Source organism: Limanda limanda, chromosome 15 (genome assembly GCF_963576545.1).
Source record: "Limanda limanda chromosome 15, fLimLim1.1, whole genome shotgun sequence".
Taxonomy (NCBI): Eukaryota; Metazoa; Chordata; class Actinopteri; order Pleuronectiformes; family Pleuronectidae; genus Limanda; species Limanda limanda.
The window spans coordinates 20,080,284-20,103,926 of record NC_083650.1 but is presented as its reverse complement, the minus strand read 5'-3'; the positions used below and the strand labels follow the sequence as shown (position 1 = coordinate 20,103,926).

General features: G+C 40.7%; 1 protein-coding gene across 1 annotated transcript in view; it reads left to right on the top strand.

Moving 5' to 3' along the window:
* The window catches only part of LOC133020437 (inositol polyphosphate-5-phosphatase A-like), a 148,336-nt gene that overhangs the window by 32,827 nt on the left and 91,866 nt on the right, over positions 1 to 23,643 (top strand). The window contains exons 2-4 of the mRNA XM_061086997.1: positions 5,237 to 5,278; positions 17,736 to 17,836; positions 18,254 to 18,341. Coding sequence (XP_060942980.1) covers positions 5,237 to 5,278; positions 17,736 to 17,836; positions 18,254 to 18,341 — 231 coding nt within the window. The remainder of the gene's footprint in view (positions 1 to 5,236; positions 5,279 to 17,735; positions 17,837 to 18,253; positions 18,342 to 23,643) is intronic.

Below are 23,643 nucleotides of genomic sequence, written 5' to 3'. Positions count from 1 at the left end.
TTTGAGACAGAATTTCATCCTTGAGTCTCTTTATTCAAATCAATGTGTCAGGCACTCCAGATAAAAGCATCCTCCTCGTGCCTTGTAACCTGTTAACACGTCCTTCAAGGAGTCTTGATGTCAAGTGCTGAAGGTCGTTCTATTTTCAGCCATGTGTCTGAGTCGCTTTAGAGTGAGGTGCATGTGTGTCAGGTGGAGAGGCATAGACAGAACTGCAGTAGAATCATAATACCTTGGTTTATAAGTTGTGCCTCAACTGCAGCTTTTTTTTGTGTGGTAGACCTGTGCGTGTCTGGTCTAAGTGCCAGGTGTAACCAAGCAACCGTTGCTTTTTTAAGACTCCTTCTTCTCCTCTTGTTTTCAATTATGGAGGCTGCATGCTGCAGAGCAGAGTCTTTTATAACAGTGGTTCTCTAACCCCATACCGGTGTGGTCTGGAAAGTGAAAGTTGAGCACACTTGCTGGCAATGGCGGAATAGAACAATTGTTTTGAAGGATGACACATAAAAAAACAAAATAGACAGCCTAGTGAAAATAATAATGTTGGAGTTTAACCTCAGGCCAGGAGAAAAAATAGGGGAAGGATTAATTGGAGTAGATGGAGGAGGAAACTCATGTGGCGGCCATGTGTTCCCTGAAGATCGCCACAGGGATCTCTTACAGAACCGGCCTTGATGTGATTTCCTTTCTAGTCATAGTTTAAACAGCCCAATGTTTTACCAAGCTGGGCTGGGGAGATGCTGCCTCACTATCAGCAGGAGACTGTCTCACTGAGGAGCCACAAATGGAAAAACACTCGAGGCCACAACCTCTGTGGCTCTGTGGTCGCCTCAAGGTTGTGACCTCTGCTCCATTCGCAGAGTTGTCTCAATTGTTTTTGCCTCAGACCCCATTATGCTGAAGGAAACTGTCGGAATTTAAATGCTAGATAACATGCTGACTTTAGTAGAAGAAAAATCTAGTGAAAGATTAGCCGTAGTTTACATTTGGGGGGCAGAATTAGAACCAATCAGAGCAACAAAACATGTGATGTAGTGCAGAATGAAAGAAATGTATGTAATGTATTAAACAGACAACAGTGTTCCTCTTCTGGAGAAATATGCAACCTTGTTTTTTTGATATTGTCTCCGTAGTAGATTGTACAGTCCTTTCCTCATGAGCCGCAGCTGGACTGACTTGGTGAACATAAATACTTCAGTGATGCTCCCATTGAACGCTGCTCTGTCTGTTATTGTATACGGCCCGCCTTACTTTAAATACATGGTTGTGATCTGCCCGACCAGTTCCCTAGCAAATTCATATTGGTTTAATTTGGGGGAGGACTTGACTCATCTGTGAGACCGAAACATGAGTTCACTGATAGGTCTGGGTGTTGAGATTAGGTGAAAGTTTCTTCTCTGAACTTTAACACACATTGAGATTAATCACTTCCTGTAAATGCAGGGGTCACTACACCCTAGAATGGATAACTTTTTAAAATAGGAACAATATGTTCAGTCAGGCTAACTCAAATTACAAATAGACGCATAAAAAACCCTTAGTCTAGTAGCATCTGGTCATACAGATACTTCTGTCTGTAGGGGGGTGGGGTGATACACCCTGAACAGATTGCAGTGTATCGATGGCCTGACATACAGAGAACAACAAACATTCTCACTCAGATCCACACCTACAGAAAATGTAGAAGTTCACTTAACATATTTTACATCTCTTTGGACTGTGGGAAGACCCTGAGTATCAATATACAGCTGAGAAAAATCAGTCCAAGGTCATTGACATTGTACAATTTCAGCGTGCCTGCCACCACATTTTGTCAGTCATGACCAAAGTGCTTTGCATAGTATGTGTTAAATTCAAAAAACGCAATCAGCAAATATCTTGTAACAAATGCTCATAGAAACAATTATGATGTTGTAGTTTAGAGGTGAAATGGAAGTGTTAAAATCAAGAGTAAGACAGATAGGTAGGTAGATTTTTGTTCAAAACTAATCCTGTCATGGTTTGGTTTTATAATGGTTTGGAACTAAACTAATGGGCCGAGGTTAAGGTTTCATTTTTCCGGTATTTTGCCCTTAGTGGATGGTTTGCTGCTATGCTCATCAAGAACACAAGGACTCCTCAGATCTACTTTTTTAAATTCCGAGATGTTAAATAGATTTCCACTGAAAAATAAAAAGCCGGGTCTCTCAGTTCCCCATGCGTTCTGAGAAGTAGGCCATCGACTGAAAAAACAGGCAGAAGAGAGAGGAGGTGGAGAGAACTAAGCGAGTGAAAGTGCCAGTGGAGGAAGAGGAGGTGTACGCTGAGGAGAGGCTGGGGAGGGTATGGGTTTATTTTTACTTTTCCTACAGTATAGCCCCACTTTCTAATTAACTGCAAATTAACTTCTGAAAAAGCTGAAGGCGGATGGCAACGTGCCGCGGCTACAGATATAGACTTGCTCCGTCCTACCTTCCCTTCCGCTATTAGCCCCCTTTCTCTCCAGGGCACAGGCCCCCCGAGGGCCGCCTCTGTTCAACATCTGTTCCCCCAGAATCTTTGCACATGTCCACTGTACATCAGAGGTGGGTCAGCCTCAATCTGAGCGTTCTAGAATAGCTGTGGACGAATTTCTACACAACTAATCCGCTGGAGCTGTTTTCTTTCCACTCTCTGCTCCATGTCAGGTTGATCTAGGACACGTATTCACCAGAAGAGATACTTTAAGACTTGTTTATAAAATTGTCAACAGTATGGTTTTATTGCCTCATTAACATGGTCACTCCTCCGTCAAGCTGATGTCTGCTGCCTTATTTCAAGTAAAGGTCCACTTGTGCTCTTGGTAGGAGATCTTTTGAGGGATTCAATTCATTGCTCTTGCACCCTCTGTGCTGCTGAGTGTGTGATCGAGAAAGTGATCTTTGAAACTGCCGTGAGGTCCTGCGAGCAGCAACCGATGGAAAGAGCTAAAAATATCTGAATGATTCGTCAAGGGCTGTCATGTTACTGGATGGCACAATCGCCGGAATCCACACATCACAGAGTTAGGATCTGAACTTGGCAACTCTCTGGTTTGAACCTTTCTGTTCCTCTGTGTGCCTGTCTCTGTCTCACTCGCTCTTTCTCTTCCCTTATCCATGTGACTAATGACAAGGTCCAGTGCTCATGTCCTTATATAGACCTATGCTCTGATCAGGCTGAGGCTGGGATGAGGGTGCACACACACTCACACAGACACACACACACACACACACACACACACACACACACACACGCACACGCACAAGCACACAAACACACGTACAAGCACAAGCACACGCACAAGCACACGAACGCACACACACGCATCACATTGTTTCATAATGTTAATTTCTGAAATGTATTGCACCTTTGATTGTAGAGATAGTCAGATCAGCATTTTGAAAACTTTACTAGTTTTTCTTAAAGTGAATTAGATGTGGAGATTATAGCCACTCTCAAGACAGTGTGTTACAGGCCTAGAGCCAAAAGGCCAGTTAGCTTAGCTTTGCACGAAGCCTGTAAACGGGGGGTAAATCACAAGCCTATAGATACTAGCTATATGCTACTTGCACATCCGAAGCCCCACAGTTAATACTTTGTGTCATAATTAACACTTTTTTCATGATGAATGCATGGCTTTTACTGTTGTAAAATAAGTATTTTTGCACAATGGTGTGCTATAGACCAGGCACAGTGTTGTAAGGAGGTCATGGTTAAAAATAGAGATGCTGTGTTCCAAAGTAATGGCAGAAGAACTGATGTTCATCAAGGAATAGTTAGAGTTTGTAATTCACCTTTAAACCACAAATGGCTGTTAAATTAAGTCTCCTTGTAAACAGATGAAACAATCAGCGTCAAAGGTGTCATGAACTTTAGAGGGAGCTACGCTAGCTGTGTTGTACTTTGTGCTCTCATGCCATCCAAGGATACTGCACCTACTTCTGTATTAAATTAAGGCTTTATTACAGATACCAACAGAGCCTGCTGATCCCTTGTGTATTCTTATTATAGACCAGGCCTGTTACGACACACGGACACACACATACATACATAAGCAAACACACACACACAGAGCTGTTCATCAGACCTAGTTATCGACATAGGAAGATCTCTCCTTAAATGGTAGACTGCCCAGGGCCCAGTTTCCACTGCACAAACCGAATGGTGTCCAGGTCTGGGAATATCCTTATTAAGTGGAGGAAGGAGAGGGAGAGAGAGTGGGAGGGAACGACAGATGTGGGCAGAGTGAAAGCAGGTGAGAGACAGAAAGGGAGAGATGGCAAGAAGAGTCTCAGCAGTGCCTTGTGGAACATGAATCGTGACCCTGTGGGAATATAACTGTTTCTGGAAAGAGTCAACTTCCTGTCAGTTAATGTATGTGCATGGTCACCACCATAGACGCTATCTAAACATATGGTTGAAGCGTTTCCCCTCGTTCCCACCGTCCAAAAATACAGTCAGAATATCCTGGATATGCCAGAAGCAAAATGAGCACTTGATATTACATTAGTGTGATAATGTGATGACCAAAACACAAAATCTGATTCATTAGCAAGGATCACACAAAGCAAATTCAAAGGTGCCAAAAATGCACTAAACATCAAAGCTCAGAAAATATGGCACCTCTCCAAAAAAACAGGCAGAGGTCTAACAAAAGGAAATACTTCTACAATAGAAAATTGTCTGGTAGAACAGAGATAATCTGGCAAACAGGAAGTACCACACAAGTGGTATGAATATAATAGTGTCTGATGGGATGAAAACAGGTGAACAGAAAAAACAGGCGGGAAATGGACCAATAACAGGAAGTAGAGCTAACTGAAATGCATGACAGAGAAGACTTAACAAAATAAAACAGGAAATTAAGTCAGTTATGGTCCATGTGAGTTGTTATAGATCAGAACTAACCTAAAATGACAGAAACCCTATTTGAGAAGAATTAACAGACATTTACTTTTTAATTTAGCCCTCGTCCTAACAAGGATGAGGCAGGGTTTGTGACCTGTACTGCATCCAGTCACCAGGGGGGGATCATTTTGGCTTCGCTTTTGGGAGGTGTCATGTCGTCCATCTTTATGAACAGTTATTTGGTTGAACATATTTTAGATGTATACTGAATGCCTGTTACCCTGCTTTTTCAATAGAAACCTAACAAGAGGGCTGAGATATTGTCAGAACATATCACGGAACACTCTTCATGACATCACTAACAGCTTTTGTTTTTTCTCTCTTTCAGCCTGACAATCTACAGAAGACATGGCTGAGGGAGTTTTACCAGGTAAGAGATGCCTCACACAGCCACACGTGTCATGGTTTTCATCCCACTAGTAACATATTAATGCCGGTTCAAATGTAAGTCAGTTTGTAACATGTACAGGGATGTTACATGAACTGCCTTGATAGAGTGACGTCTCAGCTGCTGGCTGCAGTGGGTATCATTATGTATTTTAATGTGTGGAGGATGTTTGTTCAAGGTTATTATGACATGTCTCAAATAGTCTAAAAGAGTATTATGGAGTAACAGGTTAGTCCATATTTGAACTTCTCCTTGTACTATATGACCCTGCAGCTTCTTCCATTGCAGTCTATGCAACATAATCATTATCTACTTATTTTTCCACAACATTCTCCAGAAGAAGAGCAGTGGCTGATGTGCTTATGACACATCAGGGCTGGCATTTGTTTCTATAGCTTTGAGTGTTGTCTCGGGACTGTGACTAAAAAAGCCCTCAGGCTATTTCACATGATTTTCGTTCCAGTTGGTACTTTTGTAGATTAAGTCAAGTGAAGGCATGTGCCTACTTAAAGTACAAGGTCTTTTGTGTAAGGAGAAAAACTCACTGTTATTCTGCTGTAACCTCTGATGCACTTGCTTTACTTTTTTTTTTTTTTAATAGCTTCAGTGCATTTTTATTCATGTCTTTTTTACAACTAACCTTTTAGTTTTACAAATCTTGCAGACTCATGTTTGATTTATATTGCTGTGATCTTTATTCACCTTATTTTCAAACTTCTAAAGGCAATGTTTTTTTTCAAAAAGCCAAAGCTCAAGCGCAGTCGTGATTCATCTCTTACCTTTTCAGACACATAGGAAACCTCTCACTTACCACAACTCTTTCCACTGGGGTGAGGGAAGTGAAGCAGGTAGAGCTGCTGTCTGAAACTGCCAGAGTGAAAGAGAGTAGAGAGACACATGCTGATTGGATTGCTCTGCTATCCAGGGTTTTTCTTTCTAACACGAGTGTGGATGTAAAAAAGGTTAATTCAACAGGAATATGTTGTGCAAAAGGTGAAAATTAAACTTTTACTTCATATTTGCGAAGAATTTATTTTTATAACTAGGGCTGGGCGATCTGACCAAAAATTCTATCAAGATAAAACATTTCAAATCTTCTAATGTTGATAATTATCACAATAAATGTCACATTAGTATTTGTTTTAAGTCAGATTTCGGCTCCTGAGTGAAGGTAAAACATTTTACAATGTAATTATGTGTTATACTTCATCTCTGTGCTTACACAATACAGAAGCATTACATATATATTGAACCTGTGTATATTTGATGAAAATAATTTTGACATTTGCTGTCACCACAATCGTACCCACTTAAAGAAACGAATGGTTGCAAGCAGCCGCCTTTTGTGTAATGCGGGATGAATTCAACACTAAGCATGCTGGAGCTGCCAGTGACTCAGCATGTGGTGAAATAACATGAGAAAAAAGTAACACCCTAACAGCTTGCTTGTTTCCACTTTCCGTGTGTGTCCAAACTTCACAGCACAATAGGTCTAATGGCTAAAAGATCATCGCTTGTGTGCTTGTTGAAAAAGAGGCTCAAAAAAAGTTTTAGCCTTTGACGGGAATGTTCTTTATTGAGTCAGGTACCAGCATGTCTCCCAATGCCAGCCTTCTAATCGGAAATGTCCCTAAAGCCTGAAGCTTCAACACTGATTACATAAATGCACTTTATTAGAAATATGGCGAAATATGCACAATAGCTGCAGTATTTTCTAACCAACCTAAGTCACTTCAGCAGTATAAAACCCTCCATATAGAAGTTGACACGATGACGTCAAATGCAGCAGGGGTTGATGAATAAACGGACAGAAGACACAAAAATGAAAGTCAGGCAGAAACTGAAAAAGAGAAATATTAAAAGATTACCAAGTAGGCACACTCGGTAGAAAAAGAAGAAGTGGCTGAATGAATTTAGTCATATCTTCAAGTTCATCAGAAATTGAGAAATTCATTTTCCGTTACTCAACATTGCTGTGGGGCAGGATTTGATGTGTGTGTCATTGCCAACCAAAGAGCTTTAGAGCCATGGATGTACATTATAAAGACTGATTGTGTATTGGCTGCACAGGTGAAGGATCCTGCATTGTTAGTACACACAGAAAAAAACATTTAACTTTGATGCTGTTTAGGAGCAAGTATTGGTGTATAAAAATACATAAAACCCCTCAAGCCTCAGGGTGACTTTTATCACCAGCAAGTGGTTTGTCACAACTTTATAATGTAGAAGTGTCCTAGATTAACTGCACAAGCTGACGCAGACGATCACTTTCCAGTTACGACTCCACAGTCCTTAGCTGTGAGCTCATTGAACTGATGAATGAATAAACTCCACTGTGTCTTGTCTTGAGTTAGTGTGGAAGGTGAGGGACGATAAAGAGACTCTCCACTCATGACAAGTTTAGAAATGTGGGATTCATGGACTGGTCCTGTTCCAACAGTTTCTGTTCCAGGATGTATCTTGTATCTTTACTCTTCATTCATAACGTCATCGATTTTGGCAGAAGGAGTTTCTACAGGCAAAAGTCAACATATGCTTTGTGTCAAGTGTCTTATTATGAATACAGGAGTTCCTCAATAAAGAGATGCCAATAAAAACACAGATGATATAATAAACAGGCCTATTCATAATTCAAAATGTGTACAAATGTAGGCATATTTTAAAGTTAGTTGTTTTCGTAGCTCCTTGTTTAAACTGAACTTAAGTCTGAGTAAATATACAAGTCAAATACTGTTGAGAAAACAGACTTTCTTATTTACTGTAACAGAAACCCCTGGTCCATCGGATGTGACTGAAAATATTCCAGACTCACCCTGAACACACAGACTCAGCCTCTTACAAGAATACAGTCGGTTGTATATTCAAATATCGTCACAAAGACAAAACATTTATAAGACAACAATATTCAGATGATAATATGACTCACATTTTTTATTGCAACTTTGCAACCCAAACTCTTTTTATATTCTTTATATATATTTTTTTTCATCTGCTTTTAAATGAGAGAAGTAATAGGTTGGCTCATGTATTCTACACGGGATCGTTAAACTACAGAATGGTATTCACTTTGTCCGCCAGGGCAATCGGTCCAGTCTGCCTGTAATCCTGTATCTTATAATTATATTTTAAAATTTTTTAGTTTATAATTAGGTTTCCAGGAAACTGCCAAACCAGTTAGTTTAAGGAAGTTGCCTCAAAGCTCCAGCGTGTTTCAGAGACCTGCAAAATATAGTGCTTGGTGTCATGACTTCTACTTTTAATGGGCACATCACATAATTTAGTTGAATACTGCTTTTATAATACAGTGGGATTTACACAACCCTGATTTACACAAACCCTAATTCAATATTTAGAGCTTCAATAAAATTGAATGATTTTCCATTTTTAAAAAATGAGTTTAAACCCTTTATGGACGTTGTGATGTTTTCCACGGCAGCGAACGACTGACATCTGAGGGAAGTAGAGGTAAACTGTCCACTTCAGTGGTGTACGGCTGACGTGAGACCCTCATAACAACGTGCAGAAGAATACTGAACTAAACTACAAGATATCTTCCATTTAACCGGGTAGTCTTCATGTCATAGGGTGTTAGGATTTTAACAGCCTGTCCACAGCCCTTGGAAAAAAGCTGTTCCTCAGCCGGTTTGTCCGGGCACCTAAGACCTTGAACCTGGCTGAGGTTAGGGTTAGGGTTAGGGTAGCCGACACAAGTGGATGTCCCCCAGGTTTGTTAGTGGGGAGCCGACTATCCACTAGGCAGTCTTTACTACTCAGATCCTTTTTCTCTTCTGCAGTGCAGCTTGAGAACCAAACTGTGCAACAGTGTGTCAGAATGCTTGATCAGCAGTTTCTGGGGGAGTTCATTGGGCTTTAGGGTCCTCAGGTTGTTGTGCTATCCTGACAAAGAGGTAGTGTTCATCCTACAGGTCAGGACGACTTTAGTTATTTTCTGTACACTATGCAGACAGATCATTTCATTGTCCAGTTTTGGTGATGCTAAATCTCCAGTGAATCGAATTGTAACCTTAGAACTTTGTACTGTACATAACCACAGGATTTGAATAATGAAATATGGAAATCTAGGGAGTGCCATTGCTTTTGATGCAGAGATTCCTCTTATCTTAATCACACTTCCTGTAGAGGACAAGTGTTGGAGATGCTATCACTGCAGGTTCCATCAAATTCCTTTATTTTGGTATTCAAGCATCACGATTCAGACTAATGCAGTTGTCATCTTTCTTGCTTAGTGCGGATCTTGATTAAATGACAAATGCACTCGCACATATCTGAGCACCCAAGGGTGTGTTGAGGTGTGGTCAGGTGCATTGTTGGTACGTTGCTATTGTGCTTTTGAACAATGCAAATCTTGGTCTCTGTTATTATAAGGATGTGTCGAGTTTTTAATAAGCACAGTGCACACAGGAGGATCGTCTGCTCTTGCTCAAAGTGAAGAGAGAAGTCCTTTATATATAACTGGCAAAGCAATCCTTATATTATGGTGCAAGCATACCAGGCCTTTAAAGGAATGACTGATGAAACTCATTGGTTTATTGCATGCCCATAACACATCCATGAATAATAGACAATGCTTTTAGACCATGCTCTTGGCCCTGCAACCTTTTCTTCCCACCTTTGAACTATAAGAAGTGGATTTGGACTCGTCCTAAATTTGATCCATGTGTTAAAACAGCCCAAAGTGTGTACTACAGTCTAGAGAGGAATGTGGAGAGAATAATGCTTATCGGAAATTGTTCTGGCCTATATAGCCTCTCTGATATAAAACACTTCGGTTTAATTGCAATTTTCAACCAAGAGTATCGCTTTGGAAGTGAAACACCTGAGAAATGTTCCAGAAACAGCTGCAAAATAGTAATTTAAAATAACAAGCACCCAAGAAGCATTTGTGATGGTTGCCAGTGTTGATATGTTTATTGACACAGCTTGTGGTTATATATTTGTTCATGCTTCTCTGTGGTTTTCACCGGCACACTGTTGACAGGTAGCATTCCTGGATCCTGATCGGCTACAGTAATGAAATCTGAAGGGTGTCAAACTAATGCCAACGATTGTAAAGGACCTCAGTTGGTTCTGACACTGATATTTGAAGTTGGCTTGTGACAACAATAATGCTGCTATTTAATAGTTTATGATTTTGCTCAGGCCAAATAATCTGATCTATTCACAGAAAATGCAGATACAAAAACATCTGCTCAGCTCCGCATTACCTCCATTAGCTGTTGTCAAACTTTGATTTTATCTTCCTTGTAATTAGGGTTAGGGTTAGATTTACAGATAGTTACATTTCAGAGCTTGTTGATTGCCCCGTGTGTGTGTGTGTGTGTGTGTGTGTGTGTGTGTGTGTGTGTGTGTGTGTGTGTGTGTGTGTGTGTGTGTGTGTGTGTGTGTGTGTGTGTGTGTGTGTGTGTGTGTGTGTGTGTGTGTGTGTGTGTGTGTGTGTGTGTGTGTGTGTGTGTGTGTGTGTGTGTGTGTGTGTGTGAACATATCCTGATTATGGCTTTTTAGGAATTTTGCATGGTGCTGCAGGCTCGTGCGCTTCAGAGGAAGGTTTCATGTCTGACTGTTTTTGTGTAGAAAGTGTGTGTATGTAATAGTAATAGAGGGTATGTGAAACGGATAAGCAAGAGAATGCGAGAGAGAGAGAGAGAGAGAGAGAGGAGTGCCCCTGTGTGAACCAGGCCTGTACCCTCATGCCAGCCCTGTGCTGCTGCCGGCTGACGTCATGGAAAGAAGCATCAGACTCTGGACTCGGCGCGGCTGGGAACAACCAGCAGTGGCGGCGAGAGTTAACTACAATCAGCCACGCTGCGCTAGCTTCATCGTGACCTCTTCTGTGCACACAATACGCTCACTGTGTCCTCTGGCACATCGGCCAGCGTGCTGTTTCGTCATGAACTAAGATTTTTTTTGCGTCGACAAACGTGAGCTTTGTGTGTCTGATACCTTCGGTGTCGTGACTTCTGACTTGAGCTGGGAGTCGACTTGGCGAGAATCCAAAGGTTGTTTCACACAGGAGAACTCTGCTCTCACAACCATTGAGTTGAAATGTTGCTTAAATCATGTAGGAACACTGTGTCATCAGGAAGCGTTTAACTGGATCTGCACCAGCGTTGTCAGTTCCCACTGTAGCACCCCCCCCAAAAAATGCATACATCTCTGCTCCAGGGCAACTGTTGGCATTCCTCAGCCAGTCTTCTGCTTGTGAGGAAAGGGCTTTTCTCAGAAAAATCATCACATAGTTCCACTGCAGCATCCTGAAAAATAAACAATAAAAGCAGTTAAACTGGCTTTTAAAGAGCTGCAGCAACAGCAGAGGGTGTTGTGCAAAGTTGCATGTTGGTATGTGCACTCCTACCACATGTCTTAATACGTGATGTGTGTGTGTGCTGTATGTCTCTGTAACCCACTGCTGTTGTATCTCCTTTTCCATTGGTTATTTATTACGGGTAACGGCCCTGCAGATACCAGATCAGCTGCAGCTGGAGGGAATTCCTTAAGGAAATTAAATTGTTTATTTTATGACAAACCTTGCTCATAGTTTAGATTTGTACCAGCTACCAAAGAACAGCGCTCACTCTTTATCCTGCTATCGATCTGCCTCTCCTGTTCCTTGTGTAAATCTCATAGCACTTGATTGTTGTGCAGCGGCTGTGTTGTCTGACAGGGCCGCTTCATACCAGGCATGTTTGGAGCATGTTTGGAGCAGTTTAGACAAACTCTGCTGTGGTAACTTGTTTAGTTCAGTTTATTTAGGCAGCTCCAAGCAAACCGAATTGCCCCTAGTTGTCTGCAGATCCAAGTCTGTTCTGAGAGAGCTGCAGCTCATCTCTGGGAAGGAGAGCATTTAATCTGAGCCATTTACAGGAATCGACCTTTGATTGTATGGCTGGAGGGGTGTAGAGAAACTCACGGTGACATCTGGCAGCCAGCACTTACTCATACTCATACATGTGCCGCCTCATATAACCGAGTGTAATTACTCACTCAGCGTTTCTGTTGTATGGTTCTGGTATGAACATCAGAGACAGCAAATTACAGGAAAGGGTGCTGGAATATCCATCAGGCTTTTACAGCTCATGGTGAATGTTTGATTTTGTCCTGCTACAAAAAAATGTCTTGGAATAAAAATAATAACTAGCTAAATCAATTTTTTTAAAGGAAGGTTCTACATTTTCTTCATTAGTGTTCACGTGTGGATTGTATATAGGTTTTTATGATTTACTTAACTGGTGATATTATTTCATACATTGCATGCCGGTTGTTTCGGGGGTCTGTCAAGGATCAACACAATCTCCAAGTTCACAACTTCTCAAAATAAAAACTGTGATTCAGCTGAATTTAAAGCATTACAGCAAACAAAAAAAAACGTTGTGCTTTTACTTTGAAGACCAATTGTTCAAGATGAAGGGATATATGAATGTTGTTGCCATGATGGAGATCAGCACCCACGGCACATAAGGATGTCTGTGGTGTAAAAATAATCAGGTTATTAAAATGATCGGGCAGCGTAGTTGACCCGCAGTTTGACCCAGTTTCCGACCCTTGCTGTAGTTTATCCAAGGATGTAGAAGAAGAAGAGCTTGTCAACTTGGTGAGAAGACTGAAAGCACACTGCCTCTCATCCACTGACTGCTACAGAGTGCTGGTCGCCCTTTCTATTGATATTGAAGGTGTAGCTCGTCCAAATTGCACCAATATCAACACTGCACTTCAGATGAGAGGTGAGATATGCATTCACATACTGACAGACGTTTGTGGAATTTGAAGGTAGATGCTTTTAAAGCTGGAAAATTCTTGGGATTTGCTGAATTTTATTGGACTGCACGAATCTAAATAAGGTGAAAATCAAAAGCAATGCACTGCTGTCATATGGCTAGCCCGTGGTACATGCAATGATTATTTGTATTTGCTTCTCATTTCCCTATTACCACTTCCAGGGAGCCAATGAAATCCTATTTTTTATGACTCCTGCTCTGTCCCAGGATATCCCAGTCTTTTACACATAAGCAAAGCAGCGTCATTTGCCTGCTCCACGTGAGCAGTATCCTGGGTCAAGTGGCAATCGGATGTCGCTGCTTCGATAGCGAAAACCCTGCTTTGCATCGCAACCACACTGCATTGGATAATCCCACTGCTGATTTGCATTGGAAACTTGTCTGGACTTTGGTCACAGGCCAGTGGTTGTGTCAAGTCCCCACATCCAGTCATGAGTTATGTGAATTGCAAAAAATCCCCAGAAATAAACAAACAAACAAAATGCACTTTGTTAGACATCATCATATTATTTATTGATTTATTATTTAGTGACATATGTGTCTAATAGGATTAAAGCATTCATTTCCTGAATCTTAGGAGAATTGGCCTGATTGTATCTCAAAGCCCCATTTTTCCACAATACATCTACACAGAAGCTTTTGAGTCAGTGAATGCACCACAGTTGAGTGGTTACGTCATTCACACTGTTATCCTGAGACTCAGGACATCATCTGGACCTGAGTCCCCCCATGTTCTGTGTTACAGTTTCTATTTTTTTTACTTCCTCACTGCGTGTTGTGTAACTGTGAGAAAGCAATTTCCCTGCAGGGATCGGATTCTATTTTTCTGATTTTGACTAAAGCAAAGAGTTCTTGTTGTACGTCAGCTCACAAAACCCTCGGATGGTTCAGATTATTTATTACCTTTCTTCAAATGGGAACCAGGAAATGGGACTCAGGCTGTCCTGATTAGTTCTCATCAAAGCCTCTGTTGGTCTGGGGGATTTTATCTGGGGCGCAGTGCAGCTTTTGACCTCTATATCAGTTCAGTAACATGAATCAAACTGAAACAATCATTTATTTTCTTTGGAATTAATAAGAATATAGAGGTGGGACAAAATATTGATATATCTATATATCAAGGTCGTTACTCATGATATATCATTATCGACATACTGGTGCCAAATATGAATATTTAGTAAATGGGTGGATGACATGACGCATGATTTTTATGTAATTAAGTGTGAATGTTTATTTAGATGCATTTAACCACTTAAACAACAAATGGATGTGATGCATATTATGGTACTTTGTTTTAAACGTATGATTTTGTTTGAAATATCTGTTATGTTTTGATTATATTTTAAGCTGAATACGCAAAATGTCCTGCGGTGTGACCGTAACATAGCTGAAGCATTAAACTTACATATTAACAAAATAAACCAGAAATATCTGGAGCAGGTAATAACTGCCTTGGCATTATAATGTATATAATGACTTTATTAATATTAGGTTTTAATATGCACAAAACTAGTATATTAGTATTTAAAGCATAATAACTTTCGTAACACAAATAATGTCCTGTGGCGTGACATGGAAAATCAGATTTTTGAAACAGCAGTTACATGGACAACTATAGGGGCCCTTAGTTTATTCCACTACCAGGAAGCCCCCCAGATGTTGGAATGTACTGTGTATGTTGAAAGGTGACTGTTAACCTCTGATTAATTTCATAAATTTCACTCTTTCAATCAGAAAATGAATGTGTGATTTTTCGAATGTCCTGTAGTGTGACGGCTGTAGTTAAAAATTTGTTTTGACGGCCGGTCACACCGCAATGAAATTATACAAAAAATCAGAGGAACACTAGCAGTTTAAAAAAATTCAGCATTTGAACATTATCATTTCATAAAACTGTAATCCTCATTAGAACTTTATTAAAAAAATACTGTTTCACCCTTATTTGTCAACTACCCAAATACTAATATTTTATTATATATATAGATATATGTTGTTTGGACTTTTGCCAGTTTATAGCTATTTTACAATGGAATGATGGCACATGTGGACATGACAAGTCAAAGTGTTTTTGTCAGAGACTAAAGGGGCACTGAGATAAACTTTATGCACTTTTTTGTTCATTGTTTCATCTCAGTTTATGATGATTATGAATTCTAAGGACCAAGTCTGAAACCTCCCCTGTCCAAACGCATTTTGCTTCAATTGCTTTCTGTGTTTACACGCCAGCCGACACTTGACGTCTCCTTTCGACTCATACACTTAATCTGTCACTACATTGTTTCGGGTGCTGCCACTTCAGCTCACACTTTCAGGCCAGCGTATCACTTTTCAGCTCCTGAACTGGAACTGGGTCGTTTGCTCATTGAACTTTAACTGACACTTTACTCAAGAGTCACACTTAAGTTGACACATCAACCACATTCATTGCTTACGCTAAAGCTGCTCCATATCAAACACATGGTTTTCTGATATCCTTGTGAGGTCCATGGTCTCCTATGGCAGCAGCTCTGGGAGTCACAAGCCTCGCAGGCTTTTCTCACCACTGTCGCAGCAGCTGTCGCTGTCCGAGGCTTGTTTACACAGGGCTCCACATTTGCTATTTAATGTGTTTATATTTCAGCTCAAATGTCAGTAGGATTTCTTTTTAACAGTGGTAGATTTAATTATTTATTATTATTATTTGTTCTTTGCAGTGTAAACTAAGGTCAGTGGCTGACGCTGTTTGGTGTTGGGCTGATAACGTTGGTAATTCTGGTAATGAAATTACCCCCTTTCTGTTTGCCAGCGTAGATCTGAATCTACAGCCTGGAAAGATAAATACAATGCAGTCGATTAACGTGTGTGTGTGTGTGTGTGTGTGTGTGTGTGTGCGCGCGCTCACATGCACTCATGTCCAACACGTCACATTTGAGCCTGACATTAGTTGCAGGCTCCTTGAGAGTTTGACCTTTTCTCGTGCGAGTTGATAGGTCCACTAATCTTTCCAAGTTTGAGCCGCTGTAGGTTGCCTCCTCTGGGTCATCGAGCTAAGTGACAAGCCATAGGTTGATGGAAAATCCATAGTGTTATTGCCATACATTACTTTTATTTGATTGGGCCTGTAGTGAGCATAATGCAGCGCTGAGGCGGGTGCTGGGGGAAGTAGCAGGGCTCCGTCAAAGTCTAGTGACCGCTTGTAGACCCCCCCACCCCCACCCCCCCAGCACCCGGTGACATTGATGCATAGCCTCCCCCTGCCATCTTTAGGCCCGAGCACTGTGAGTGCTTGCGAGCACTGTAAATCACTCAGTGCTATTGATTTTTCCATTAGAGGTCAGCCACTCTGAACACCACTGACGGGTGCTCACAAACACCTCGCCATGTTTAAGGGACGTAACATGAGGTCATGTGACTCCAGGAAAGTGGATCGTACAACTTTTACTTTACATATGGAATCACTCTTTATATGCAGTGGCCGCTCAAATCCTTACTGTTTGTGAGCTGGATTGCAGAGCTTTTTATAAACAGTCTAAGGTTCAGAGTGAAGCTGGGAAACTTTGTGTTCCTCCTACCTGGTTTATCTGCAATGAAGATATAGTCCATGTTTTGCATGAAATGAAACTGAATTAGTTTTTATTAATGTTCACATGTGGTTTATTTATATTTCAATAGTTTACTTAACTGCTGTTATATTTTTGATACATTGTTCATACTCAAGTTCACAAATTTTCTAAATAAAAGCTCTGTAATTCAGCTCAATATGAAGCATTTCAGCAAAAGAAAAGATTACATTGTACTTTTGCTTTGAAGACAAATTGCCAAACAGGAAGTGTTTCTCTGAATTGTGTTCCCAAGATCAGCAACAGCTACACCCCTCAATGTTTTTCTCAGTCCGATATGGGGAAATGAAAATAATATAATTATCCAAATCAATCCAGCAGCGATTTTGAATCAGGACTTGAATCCCTGACCACTGCTGCAGTTTATCTGAGGATGTAGAAGAAGACATGTTCAACACACTGTCCCATCCCAACTGACTGCTACAGAGCACTGGTCGCCTGCTGGTTCAATTTTGCCCAGTGTGAGTTCGATTCTATGAACGGTTTGAGATATGCTTTCCACGGACAGACTGACAGACGTTTGTAGATGCAGAAAACATAATATACCTGCAATTTTATCTTAATACCACCTTTTTTTCAACTTGACTAAAACAGCCTGTATCCTGCACACGTTGTAATGTGTGTTGCTGACATGTTCCTGGAGCCGAGGAGTTGTTTTTGCGAGTGATGTGTCAGCAGAGGTGGTGACGTGTGAGCATCTGTCACACCCTGCTGTACATACACACAGAGCTGCAGGCACATCCCTGATGGTGGATGAACAGGGGCCAGAGCTGTGCTTGTGGAACAAGCTCACTAAGTGCCTCCTGCCTACATTAGCAAGGCACTTTGTCTTGTGCAAATACACGGGCATGTCACACAGCTGAGTTAGGAAGAATCGCAGAGGCTTTTGCTCTCGGCTGAATAATTCAACTTAAGTTTAGTTTATTATGAGCCCTTGGGCTGACTGTAGTGTTGTTCTGGCTGTTATGGATGCACTTGCAGTGAATGGGCCTGTTTGTCACTGTCTATCTTTTGTAACCTGGTGTTTTTCTCTCTCTGCCCTCACAGACAGTCCAGTCACACAAGCCTCACTTCTTAGCAGTGCACTGTCAGGAGGTGGGCGGGAAGAATTACGAGGCGTCCATGTCACACGTGGATACTTTTGTCAAGTAAGTTTGTACTAATTGTTTTGACCATAATCATAACAACATAATGAAAACACACATCTACAAACTAAACAGGAGTAGACAGATTTTCCACTGAGGGTACTACTCCCCCCACTGGTTGATTGAAGCTGTACTTCAGCGCAGCAAACATTTATTATTATTATTAATAGTATTAGTAGTAGTAGTTTTAGTATTGTAAATGTATTTATAAATGTGATGCGACTTGACAAATGTAGATTTTTTTGATGGGCTTGATTGACACACCCTGATATATCTTTAAATAAATAAATACATTTTATTTGTAAGTCTGAGATTCTCGGATGAAGAGTGCCACAAGTACATAGTTAAAATCAAAGTCCTAAAACTCAACTCACCTAAAACTCAACTCATTGTTCTGTGTGTGTGTTCTCTGTCCATCAGAGAGCTTTTGTCCAGTGATACCATGAAGGAGTACAGCAGAGCCCGCATCTACCTCGATGAGAACTACAAATCCCAGGAGCATTTCACAGTGAGTACTGTCTCATACAAAATTCTATGAAAAGAACATAGTAATGTCGAGAGTTTGAAAAGTTGAAAGGGTGAATTATTGGCACCTCAACACTGATTGGATTTTTAAGTTTGTGAAGATTAGTTTTCTGTGTGATTTAAGCTAATTGTAGAAGCCGTTGTTTTATTCAAGACTCCTCAGCCAAAACAGATCATATCAAATGTATTAATAAAAAATTTTTAATTTCTGGACTTGAAGCTGTTGGTTGACGCAAAGAAACGCTACACACAGATGTATCATGAGATCATTACACACAGAGAGGTATTGCATGTAGTAAATGTAAGTGAACTCAAGACTGATCTCATGAGTTGATGAAACCTGATAATGTAATGTGCCACTTTTCATTCACGCTGCAATGGCAGCAAGTGGCCACACGATGGCAGTAGACACCTGGGAATAATTCAGGCCTCACCTCTGAAGTTAAAACTTAAGTTTAAATATCTTTATGAAGATAGTAGTGCCATTGTAATAAGACAATTTCTTAATTCTTTAAAATTACCTTGTGAGTTCTTATTACGAAAGCTTTCAAATACATATGCAGTTGGTATTAAATTGCCAAAAATACTAAATATACAATAAATACTTTAGGCAATTCAACTCAAAACAAATGCAAATATATGAACGTGTCTATTTTTGTAAAATAATTCTTATTGTCCAGTTGTGGAATAATGTGTTACCCTGATACATATTAGGCCACCATATATCTTCAAATATATTATATAAATATATCAATGATTCCTGTTAAACTGACACATCAACAAATATTACAAATATTTATGAACATAATATAACCACTTAGGAAAGCATCTTTGTGACAGAACTTTTAGTGTTGGCGATTGGCCCCTTGTCGTGTAATGTCCCACAGTTTAGCTGCAGTCTTTAATGTCGCCTCTTGGTGGCGCCAGATACTCAATCCGAGCAGCACCCACTTCAACCCTGTGCTCATCGAGTGGATTACAACAAGTGTGGATTTAAGTGTAGTTTTATGTCTGATGCTCGATTGACACACTGCATATCCGATGATCTTCCGTGCGTCCCCAGGTGATAATGTAGGGGGGAAAGGACAGTAGCACAATAAACTCAACAGCTCCTGGTGTGGATCCTGGTCCAGGTTTTTTCTGTGATCACTGAGTCATAGTCGCTTGTGGTTCTCCTCCATGTTTTTGGCCTTATCACCACGCTACGCTGCACCTCTACAAACGCTCATAAATCACAGCACCCACCGAGTCCCATTTGCTCTTTTCAAAAAAATATTACAAACATTGGCCTTTAGAAAATATAATTATCTGCCATTCCACATAAGCTCCCGCTAATATCCCAGCATCATGAGCTGTTTATTTAATGGTGTTTGTCTATAGATTAACCTTTTTGTTGTGTTCTCATTTTCGTCAAATAGAGATGGCAGTTTGTGCGTCTCTTTGTGAGGCAGCCAGTGGAAAGAGAAACATCTGATGTGCTTTCTATGATGTTGATATTGAAATCCCGGCAACAGTAAATATGAAGAGACTCTCCAGTCTTTCTCACACAGGGCTTGCCATTTAGCTTTGATGACATCACCCATATTTGTTTTCTCAGTCTTCGATTTTTTTCTCTCCCCCCTGTGCTCCGGGGATAATTGTTTGTTGTCTGCCTCGCCTGTCAATTTTCAGATAATGGAAGTGGGAACACTTTTTCTGGGTCCAGAGCTTCCACTTTGGATGAGTGTGTGTTTTTTGTTGCGTCTTTGTATGCAGTTTACGTGTGTGTGTGTGTGTAGATTCTTTGGAAGCCTCCAAGTGAATGTTTTGGGAGTGTAGTAATGTAGCGAGTGCGTGGTAAAGGCCTGTCACAGTGTCTACATGCCTGCTCAGTGTGAGACTGTGTTTGAACTACATCCCTGCGTCAGAGGAATGTGATTGATAAATCAAAGTTTGAAGTTCGGTTATGAAAGAATCTCCTTCTGTTTTACAACGGCAATTAAAGCTGGAAATTAGTTTATCAGGTAGATGATCGAAACAAACTGGATCAGTTTCTATTTTGATTTAATTTCAAAAATGACCAAAAGCTGGTCAAACAGGAGTATGTCTTGTTTTTCTTTTGTCTTCTATTACAGAATATTTACTCTCTTTTGCCTGCTGAATTGTGATGGCTTTAGTGTTTTCATTCATTTTATGAACCAATGATTAATGGAGTAAATACAATTTGAAAATAAATAAATCACTCATCCAAACTGTGATTTAAATTTGAGGAAATGTTAAAAGCCATCCGTTTGAATTGCATTTCAAAACCAAAAACAAAGATGAGCAAAAATTGTCCTGAAATTAACTATTTTATTATTTGTTGAGTAAAAACTGTTAATATTTGAAATGTGACTGATTTCCCCTCAAATCCAACACTGCTGTGTACAAACTCAAAGAAGTTTGAAATTGTTTGCCTTGTTTACTCAATTTCCTCAAAGTATACAGGCTGATAACTTGTTGGTGCTGAAATGCTGCATGTGGCACCATGATGCTGAATCTGAACAGGCAGCTGGAGCTCCTCCTCTCCTCCCAGAGGAGGGCAGCGGTGATGGGGGAGAGCTTGACTGACACGTCCCCCCTACGGCTGAGGCCGGGCCCGGTGTTTTACAGCCTTGTTAAGGTATACAGCAGGTAAAATGTCAATTAGGAAGGCCCGCCCTGATAACTCAACTCCCAATCCACTTGTTCTTGGCCATTAATATTTATCGTGGGCCTGGCCCGGGAGCTGCCGCAGCCCCGTGTCATCTGCAATGATGTGCCCTGATGTTAGCGTTTCCCGACGCACGCTCGCACTCTGGTGTCTGTGCAGGTTCACGGAAACGCCTGCAAACCTTCATGCGCAAACACTCGCCTGCCACACACAGTCCAATCAAGCAATGCACATACACAGACAGTGACACACCGCGGTGCACGCTGCCTCCTCGGCCCTCAGTTGTTCCAGGGCATTTTAATGGGAAATTAAAGGCATCCCTCATGTCAGTGGTCTGCAGGACAGGAACGAGAGCCGCAGCAGAGGATAAATCAGGCTCTGCGGCTTGACAGGACACCGCTGTCTCCTTTTAAACCGTGCCTCGGTGCGTGTGTGTCTGTGTGTGAGAATGCATGTTTATGTTCTTGCAAACATTTCCAACCTCGCAGACAGCGTCTAAGTGTCCGAGCTCTTTGTCCTGGCTAATTTGTGGATCTAATAACACTCACATTCAAAGTTCAAATCAAGCCTCCGTGCGTGTCAATGGTTTTTCATTTCATTTTAATGGAGTCCGAGTCTGATGTTTGAATACAAACTACAAATTGTGAAAAACGTTGAATGAAAACCAGGTGACAGTCAATTGATTGTGACTTAAAAGTTTGGATTTTTTAGATTATAGTGTGTTTGCATGTAAAACATTGTTTTGAATATTGTAGGTATAACTTTTAGGCTGCATGTAAACTTAATTTTACTTTGAATTTAATCAATTTCATATATAATGAAATTTACTTTAAATCACAAAACCACTTCTTTATATAAGGATTTTAACAATTCAGTCATAGTAAACAAGCTCTCCTTAAATTATCAGATTATTAAATAAGAAACAGGATGGCACACAGATTTAATTTGTTTATAATCTGCAGTGCAGAAAAAATTAATGAAGGGAAAGAGAGGAGAGCAAAAGAAACAAAAACAGCAGAAACACACATTTGAAACTTGATGGGAAACTCCTCAATGTTTTGTACAACTTGGTTCTTTTTCAGTACTATTCAAAACAACTCGGTTTAGAAGTTTGTACATAAAATATTTATATTAACCAATTTCTTTAAGAAAGCCATAGGGTTGATAAGAAAAGCACCTTCCAAAGCTGCCAATTTTCTAGAATTCAGAATATAAGAACATTTTTAAAACATAATTTATTTTTCTCAGTTTGTTGTTACTTATATGCTATAGCAGCATATTGTGATTTAAATTTTTAAAACTTTGGCGTGACATCAAAATATAAATAAGAAGCAAAACATCAAGCAATAATACGGGCAATGATAATTTAGAAATTGTGTCATCAGAATTTTACACTTGCACAATTTTCTGAATTGTGGTTTCGAGTCTCAGAACAGAAGGTGAACTGCTTCATATTTTATTTGCATTTGAATACTGATACCAGTCTCAGCAAGTGGTCAAAGACTTATTTCCTCAAGCTGTTGAGAAAAGAGAAAAACCCAAATATTCATTGAGGATGCCTTTAAAAAGTTGCTGGTTTGATAGTGAGTCTATAGCCTCTTAATTTATATTTAAGGCTTCAACAAAATCATTAAGGATCAGCCAAATGCCTAATTATTTATTTATTTCTTTTCTTGCCTTTCCTGCCTCCTGATCTGTGGTCAGCGGAGCAGCGCTGTCACTCGCTGCCAGCAGCTCGGCCTCACTCGGCTCCGGAGGCAGCGTGCTGTAATGCAATCATCAGTACCGCTCTGCTTGGCCAGGAATTTATGAACACTTAGTGTCCCTCTGTGCTGACAGGGACTCGGCGTGAGTGTGTTTACCGTGTTGCCCAGAAATATGTGTCACCCACGTTTAACGCCTTTTTTCCCCCCCTCGTTCTTTCTTTTTAATGTATCTCGTCCTCCCCCTGTTCCACCTTTTTTTTTATGATGAAACAAATCCAGGTTGCATATATAGAGATTATATACTTTCCGGAGAGAGTGGGGTCATAGAGGAGGGGTCTGTGTACAGTCTGTTGGTTTTACACACAGAGGTTAACTAGCAGGAGCAGCCCTCCTCCTCCTCCCTCCTCCAGCCCCCCCGCTCCGTGTTTAAAAAGACCGCAGCAGGCATATAAAGCAGGTTAAAATATTGCAAACTAAATCTAAGAGAGCTCTTATTTCAATATGGTGAGAAGTACGGCACCGACTGAGGCCACTTGAATGGAGTAGATGTCAGCTCGGTAATATCGCCGGGCCATAACTCTCCTCGGCCATCACTCATGCTCTCGGGGCAGACCTAAGTGCAGACACACACGTATACAGCGAGGAAGCCTAACCCACACATACACACTAGCACGCACACAGCAAAGAAAACACACACACACGTGCACACGCTCTGGACATGTGTTGAGCGACAATCAATGAAACTGCCATCAGACTTGAGTTATGGGGTAGAGGGAGTGGGTGCCCCCCCCCCCTCCGTGTGAAAATATTTTGACTGAAAATGTAGATATAATTAATGGATTGTGTAAAGAGGTGGAGAAATTGATGCATTTATTACGAGGAGTCGGATCTGTAGAACTGAGCCTTTT